The 8,240-nt window shown below is 44.6% G+C and overlaps 1 protein-coding gene across 1 annotated transcript in view; it reads left to right on the top strand.

The window, feature by feature from the left end:
- Positions 1 to 1,759: 1,759 nt before the first annotated feature.
- The window catches only part of CGRRF1 (cell growth regulator with ring finger domain 1), a 28,100-nt gene continuing 21,619 nt past the window's right edge, over positions 1,760 to 8,240 (top strand). The window contains exon 1 of the mRNA XM_086320607.1: positions 1,760 to 1,935. Within this exon, the coding sequence (XP_086176733.1) occupies positions 1,832 to 1,935 (104 nt within the window). The 5' untranslated portion in view covers positions 1,760 to 1,831. The remainder of the gene's footprint in view (positions 1,936 to 8,240) is intronic.

Genomic DNA, 8,240 nt, shown 5'->3' with positions numbered 1-8,240 from the left:
CTTCACTTTTTGCCATAAGGGTCGTGTGTGTCATCTGCATATCTGAGGTTATTGATAATTCTCCTGGCAATCTAGATTCCAGCTTGTGCTTCCTCCAGCCCAGCGTTTCTCATGATGTACTCTGCATATAAGTTAAATAAGCAGGGTGACAATATACAGCCTTGACATACTCCTTTCGCTATTTGGAACCAGTCTGTTGTTCCATGTCCAGTTGTAACTGTTGCTTCCTGACCTGTATACAGATTTCTCAAGAGGCAAGTCAGGTGGTCTGGTATTCCCATCTGTTTAAGAATTTTCCAGAGTTTGTTGTGGTCTGCATAGTCAATGGCTTTGGCATAGTCAATAATGCAGAAGTAGATGCTTTTCTGGAACTCTCTTGCCTTTTTGACGATCCAGCTGATGTTGGCAATTTAATCTGGTTCCTCTGCCTTTTCTAAATCCAGCTTGAACATCTGGAAGTTCACGGTTCATGTACTGTTGAAGCCTGGCTTGGAGAATTTTGAGCATGTGAGATGAGTGCAATTGTGCGGTAGTGAGCATTAGTTGGCATCACCTTTCTTTGGGATTGGAATGAAAACTGATCTTTTCTAGTCCTGTGGCCACTGCTGAGTTTTCCAAATTTTCTAGCATATTGAATGCAGCACTTGCACAGCATCACCTTTTAGGATTTGAAATAGCTGAACTGGAATTCCATCACCTCCACTAGCTTTGTTCGTAGTAATGCTTCCTAAGGCCCATTTGACTTTGCATTCCAGGATGTCTGGCTCTAGGTGAGTGATCACACCATCATGATTATCTGGGTCATGAAGATCTTTTTTGTATAGTTCTTCTGTGTATTCTTGCCATCTTTTCTTAATATCTTCTGCTTCCATTAGGTCCGTACCATTTCTGTCCTTTATTGAGCCCATCTTTGCATGAAATGTTCCTTTGGTATCTCTAATTTTCTTGAAGAGGTCTCTAGTATATATGTGTGTGTGTGTGTATCACATATGCACACATAATATATATTTTAAATTATTATTAAAGTGAAAATTAATACAAAAAATGCAAATATTTAATTCTTTTTTTTTCAAGTATCTAATTCTAATTTGAAGGGTAGAGGGGGACGAAAAAAAGAAGAAAAGCGTATGGGAAAACAGTTGATTTATTTCTCAGAATCTTGACATCCAATGCTAATTTGCCTCTAGCATTAAATCCAACTTGAAAAGGCTAACAAGGCGCCTAAAAAGTGCTTGTGAGCCTCTTCTGTGTTTTGTACAGTGCCTATTTGTAAGTTTTGTGGACAGAAAACAAGAGTTGGTGTGGGGTTATTTTACTTTGTAGAACTTAAAATGCCGGTTCTCCTCTTCCTGCCATATCTCTCAGATGTAATAGGCAGGATCTCAAGATTTAGGCTCTGTGATGTGGATTTCGGTCTGAGTCTCCTCTCTCTGGCATCAGAACACCCTACCTGAGTCTTGGACGGAGTCGGCACCAATATCTCTTCAGACTTTGCTGCAGAAAACCGTGGACCGCTAGGACAAACAGCCAAAGAACACGCCCGCTGGATACCAAATCCGGGATCCGGGGGCGGGGCGGGGCGAAGCCAGTAACTCGGCACTGGAGCGGGAGGGGCGGGGCGAGCCCTGCAGGCGACCTCGTGATTGGCACGCAGGCTCCCGCTCCCGGTGAGGCTACCCCTATCTCTAGCCTGCTGGAACGCTAGGCTAGTGCGGATCTACAAAGTTTGTCCGCTCCGGGGCACCGTAGTGACTTTTACGCTGGCGGAGAGGGCCCGGCTGGGCTAGGCTGGGCTGGCCGGCGGGAGCCCGGCTCAGCTTAGGATATCCTGATGGCTGCGGTGTTTCTCGTGACGCTCTATGAGTACTCGCCGCTTTTTTACATCGCGGTGGTCTTTACCTGCTTCATCGTGACCACCGGCCTGGTGTTGGGATGGTAAGAATACCCAGGGCTAAGGGCAAGTGGCGTCGGGGCGGACAGCCAGGGAGATGAGTAGCGGCGGGCTGCAGGGTGACTGCTGGACTGGGGCTGTAGGAGAGCCGGTGCTCAGGGCTCCCACCGGCTCAGGAGGAAAACTAGGTGGACACCGCACCCGCACCACTGCCCTGCATCATCGTCCGATCCCCGTCGCTGCGGGTATCTGGGGATGGTGCAGGATTGAGGTATTTTACTCAGCTTTGTTTCTAGGTGATAAAGTAGCCAGTAAGGGCTTGGTCTTGGTGTGAGGATAGAGAGGCTGTCCAACAGGCTTCTGTCCGGATTTGGGGCCTACTGTGTGCCCGGAGTGAGCCCGTCATCTGCGGTACAGTGCTCAGACGTGGACAGTAGACCCAGTTGTTCGTTGCTCTTCTGACATGAACTGAGCATTTGCCGTGAGATCTTCGAGTGTAATTTATAACTGAACTCTGTGCCGTTTGAGAATGTAATGATTTCTACACACATTCCACACCTTTTGAACGCTGAAACTATAAAGACATAATTTTAGAGCTGGAAGAGACCTCAGAGATAAGTTACAGTAAGGCATAAGGGCACTTCACCTATTGGAGACTAGGAGAGTAGACTGTTAGCTCATCCGTGAGCCATTCTAGCTCAGAAATTCTAAAATTTCTCTCTCGAAGAGATGCCACTGTGTCTTATAATACAGCTGGCTGAAACCATCTTACAGGCCCATCCTTTGAGAAGAGAGACAGGAGCTGGATTTTGAACAGTGAGTATTTTGAAAAAGAAATGGAGCTAAACGTGTATAGTAGAGAACAGAAGGCATTTCAGAGATTACATGAGCAGAGGGTCGGAGGAGACATGCTAGTGAATAGAGCAGGCTGTGTAATATGAGTTTTAAAATACCCTTTGAGCATGTATATGTGATTACTTTGGGCTTCCCAGGTGGCTCAGTGGTAAGAATCCACCTGCCAATGCAGGAAATGCAGGAGATGTGGGAGATCTGGGAGGAAGATCCCCTGGGATGGGAGATCCCCTGGTGGAAGAAATGGCAACCCACACCAATATTCTTGCCTGAAAACTCCCATGGACAGAGGAGCTTGGGGGGCTACAGTCTGTGAGGTTACAAAGAGTCAGATACCACTGAGCAACGGAGCACGCATATGTGATTACTTTAAAGAAAGAACACAAACTCTTGTCAATTTCTGAAAATATGCCATCTTTAGGAACTAAGTAAAGTTTTTAACATTTTCACACTGCTTTCCATGCTGTCAGGAGTTGATTATAAAATTCTTTCTTGGTTGGTGGGGGAAGAATAGGACCAATTTTACACAATTTGATATTCTTGACACATCAGAATTTCTTGCTGTTGTTCATTTCAAGAAAGTTTGTAATTGGATTTAGGAAGATGTTGTCTAAGTGAGAAGCGATGTCTAAACACGAGATTTTTATTGGCTATACTGTTGCTGTCTTCAAGAGTATAATTTTCCTCCATTAAGGAAAATAAGTAACCAGTTGATAATTGCATAATATCCTTAAATTTTAATTTTCAATCAGCCTAATAATTTTAAAATTAATTTTCAGTTGGCCTGATTCAACTAATTAGAGATTGTGGATGTCTATCTTTAGTAATGGGAGGAGGAAAACGAGTAAAGATCTATTGATAGTGATGGTGGTATTTGTGAGTGAAGGGTAGTTCAGAACCTCGTGCTGGGATGGTGAAGAGACAGACTTTGGAGTCAGACAGGTTCAAATCCTGGCTCTGCCAAATTTGAGACTTGGTTTGAAAAGTTAATGATTATCCAAACACTCCATTTAAGTATGACTTTTCCCTGGTGGCTCAGAGGTTAAAGCATCTGCCTGCAATGCAGGAGACCCGGGTTCAATCCCTGGGTCGGGAAGATCCCCTGGAGAAGGAAATGGTAACCCACTGCAGTATTCTTGCCTGGAGAATCCCATGGACGGAGAAGCCTGGTAGGCTACAGTCCATGGGGTTGCAAAGAGTCGGACACGACTGAGCGACTTCACTTTCACTTTCTTTACAAGGATGGAGGCCCAGATAGTTGTAGAACTTCGAGAAGTCTGAATTAAGCATGGCTGAGGCCACAAAACTATATAAGTGCCAGTCACTTCCATCCTGATTTGGCCGTAACAGTCATCTTAAGCTTAATCCAGCCATTCTCTCCATATGGGTTAGCTTTGCCCATGTAGATAACCTTATTATTATTATTTTAAACTAGTGTTCACAGTGAAGGTCATCTAGAGCTCCTCAAAGTAATTTTCTAATAGTACCCCCAGGCAGAAGGCAAATGCATTAATCCACTATGCTTTTTCACTGTGCTTGTCATTGTCTTTAAGCTCCCCCAATATAATTCCTATTGGTCATCTGTCTGCTCTGTCATGGTTCTTACCTCAGTACTGCTTTGCATTTCTGTCCCATTGCTTAGTTCCTTTCCCCGTCTTTTGCACTGTGTGGGAGTAGAGAAAGAACAGGAGCACCTGACTGTTGGAATCCCAGTACCAGTAGCAAAGAATAACACAACTGAAAGTACTGAATTTCTATTTAACTACATGATGGTTTCTGTGAGCTCTAATACTCAGATTTATCAAGCTCTAGCTATTTTGCCAGGCAGTGTGCAGAAAGGAGGCCAGGGTGCCATATACATCCTTAAATAGTTTCAGGTAATTCGTGACCCTGACTCTGCAGTTGTGCTCTGCTTCCTCTTGACTGCAGATTATTAAGCTATTATCCTTCTGTACTTTGCTTGGTGACTGTGGGGCAGAACCTCTAAAGACCTTTCTTCTTTGCTAGCTCACTGCTTCCATGAGGCTTTGCCAGTAGGGGAAGGGAGTAGAAGGTTAGAGGAGGACAGAAGGACTTGCTGCTTCCTGCTTGATTATTTTCCTCCTCTGTCTCACCACAGCCCTGGTGCCTCCCTCTGACCTTAACAGTGGGTCACAGTTTATAGTTTTCTCCGCTCTTAGAACTAGCCTCATTGTTGCTGCTGCTGCTGCTGCTAAGTCACTTCAGTCGTGTCCGACTCTGTGCGACCCCATAGACGGCAGCCCGCCAGGCTCCCCGGTCCCTGGTATTCTCCAGGCAAGAACACTGGAGTGGGTTGCCATTTCCTAGCCTCATTATCGGAGAAGGCAATGGCACCCCACTCCAGTACTCCTGCCTGGAAAATCCCATGGATGGAGGAGCCTGGTAGGCTGCATTCCATGGGGTCGAGAAGAGTCGGACACGACTGAGCGACTTCACTTTCACTTTTCACTTCCATGCATTGGAGAAGGAAATGGCAACCCACTCCAGTGCTCTTGCCTGGAGAATCCCAGGGACGGGGGAGCCTGGTGGGCTGCCGTCTATGGGGTCGCACAGAGTCGGACACGACTGAAGCGACTTAGCAGTAGCAGTAGCAGTAGCAGCCTCATTATACCCCTCCAAAGATTTCAGTACACCTTCCTCAGATCTGAGTCCCAGCTGCTCGGAGGTCTTTCCTCCAAATCTCTAAGCAGTAGGAATCCTCTTTGCTCTGTTCTGTGTCCTGGGAGTGATAGTTGCTTCCCACTGTAACTAATTCTGTGATACTCAGCGTCTCCCTTTTGCCTTTTCAGTTCTTCAACATCTGGCTAACAAATTTTTATATTAAATTATCTGTTAAAATGCTGATGTGGCTTTGGTTTCTTGACTAGACTGATAAATATTAATATATTGATTAATAATTTGTTACTCAGAATGGGATCCGGGGGGGAAATCCTTTAAGGTTGGGATTTGGATTTGGTCATTTCTTCAGCCCCGTGCCAATGGGAAATAAGACTCTAGTAATCCATGGTATGGATTGGCATCATGATTAATCAGCTTACTGCCTTTTTTGCTTGTGATTAATGATTTCTGAAGCTAAGTGCCTTGGGGGACCAAGTGGCTGAAGTACATGACCATTATGGGAGCAGTGATACTGCAGAGACTGGGGGAAGGATGGAAAGGTTGCTCGTGGGGCCACTGGAGCACTTACAGAAAGGAAATGACATGTTCATGTCTTTAAACACTCAGATCAAGTCTTAGTCAGAGAATCACAGTTTTTATGATGCTAAAGCTCTTTACTTCATGTAGCCACAAAGCTTCACAGTTTTAATTGTGCTGGTATTAGAATTGCATAGCCTTGCCAATGTCCTGTTTAGGACAACGACTAGGAAAGAGTCAGAGCCCTGAAACTTGCAATGGCAACATCTAAATGCACTTAGATAGAGCTGAGAATCTTGAAACTCCAGTCACTCTATGTGCCTCCCTTGTGGATGGAAGCAGCTTGCTTTCCATGTCTGAGAAAACTAGCCTTCTCTTGCTTGTAGGTCCTGTAATACATCTCCTAGGGCAGCTGCTTTGCAAACAGTGTCTATACTCAAAACCTACCTCTGTAACCGTTTGTCGCTAGGCCCAGATCTCTTCATGTTCCACAGAACAGGGACAAAAACCTGACCTAGTTAGAAAGAACCAAGCCTCTAAAAGAATAACAAAAGTTGGCTAATTTGTATCCATGAGAATTTGGGAAGTATGTGTGGGAATGAAGTGTAAATATATTAGGCCAAGGAGGGTAGAATGTAACAATGGATCAAGTTACATTTATTGATCTGGATATATTCTTAAAAAATTCTGACTTTTAAGTGTTAACTTGTATATGGTTGACTGAAACTTGAACTAAGAGCTGCCCTGTATACAGAGTCCGACACGACTGAAGTGACTTAGCAACAGCAGCAGCAGCATATTTAGTAAAGTTGAGATGCTAGAACTTTCCTGGCATAATGAAGAGGAAATCTGAGGGCTTAGGAAGATAGGAATATTGGACTGGATTTATTATGTGCCACCTGCATACCTATCCTCTTACTGCATCCTTCAGCATGGCCTAGAAGACACATTTCACAAAGGCGCTAAGGAGAGACTGGTAGCCTTAAACATCTCTGGTGCCTGTCCACTGTAGGGCTTTTATGATGTGGGAGATGCTGCCATTCGGGTGGACCTCCTGATCTGAAGTGAAGTGACAACACATAACCACAGGAGTCAACGTGGACTTCTATCCCTTAATGGGCAGTGGAGGACAATGCAGAGAATGATTTGGCCCACAAGGATCTTTGGAAAACTCAGAAGTGGCCACAGGACTGGAAAAGGTCAGTGTTCATTCCAATCCCAAAGAAAGGCAATGCCAAAGAATGCTCAAACTACCACACAATTGCACTCATCTCACACGCTAGTAAAGTAATGCTCAAAATTCTCCAAGCCAGGCTTCAGCAATACGTGAACCATGAACTTCCTGATGTTCAAGCTGGTTTTAGAAAAGGCAGAGGAACCAGAGATCAAATTGCCAACATCCGCTGGCTCATGGAAAAAGCAAGAGAGTTCCAGAAAAACATCTATTTCTGCTTTATTGACTACACCAAAGCCTTTGACTGTGTGGATCACAATAAACTGTGGAAAATTCTGAAAGAGATGGGAATACCAGACCACCGGATCTGCCTCTTGAGAAATCTGTATGCAGGTCAGGAAGCAACAGTTAGAACTGGACATGGAACAACAGACTGGTTCCAAATAGGAAAAGGAGTATGTCAAGGCTGTATATTGTCACCTTGCTTATTTAACTTCTATGCAGAGTACATCATGAGAAATGCTGGACTGGAAGAAACACAGTTGGAGTCAAGATTGCCGGGAGAAATATCAATAACCTCAGATATGCAGACGACACCACCCTTATGGCAGAAAGTGAAGAGGAACTCAGAAGCCACTTGATGAAAGTGAAAGTGGAGAGTGAAAAAGTTGGCTTAAAGCTCAACATTCAGAAAACTAAGATCATGGCATCCGGTCTCATCACTTCATGGCAAATAGATGGGGAAACAGTGGAAGCAGTGTCAGACTTTATTTTTCTGGGCTCCAAAATCACTGCAGATGGTGACTGCAGCCATGAAATTAAAAGACGCTTCCTCCTTGGAAGGAAAGTTATGACCAACCTAGATAGCATGTTCAAAAGCAGAGACATTACTTTGCCAACAAAGGTTCATCTAGTCAAGGCTATGGTTTTTCCTGTGGTCATGTATGGATGTGAGAGTTGGACTGTGAAGAAGGCTGAACGCCGAAGAATTGATGCTTTTGAAGTGTGGTATTGGAGAAGACTCTTGAGAGTCCCTTGGACTGCAAGGAGATCCAACCAGTCCATTCTGAAGGAGATCAGCCCTGGGATTTCTTTGGAGGGAATGATGCTGAAGCTGAAACTCCAGTACTTTGGCCACCTCATGCGAAGAGTTGACTCATTGGAAAA

This window comes from Bos grunniens, chromosome 10 (assembly GCF_055505025.1).
Source record: "Bos grunniens cultivar Pamir isolate PY7600 chromosome 10, Bosgru_T2T1.0, whole genome shotgun sequence".
Taxonomy (NCBI): Eukaryota; Metazoa; Chordata; class Mammalia; order Artiodactyla; family Bovidae; genus Bos; species Bos grunniens.
The sequence above is the reverse complement of the archived record's forward strand: the minus strand, read 5'-3'. Positions and strand labels throughout refer to the sequence as shown.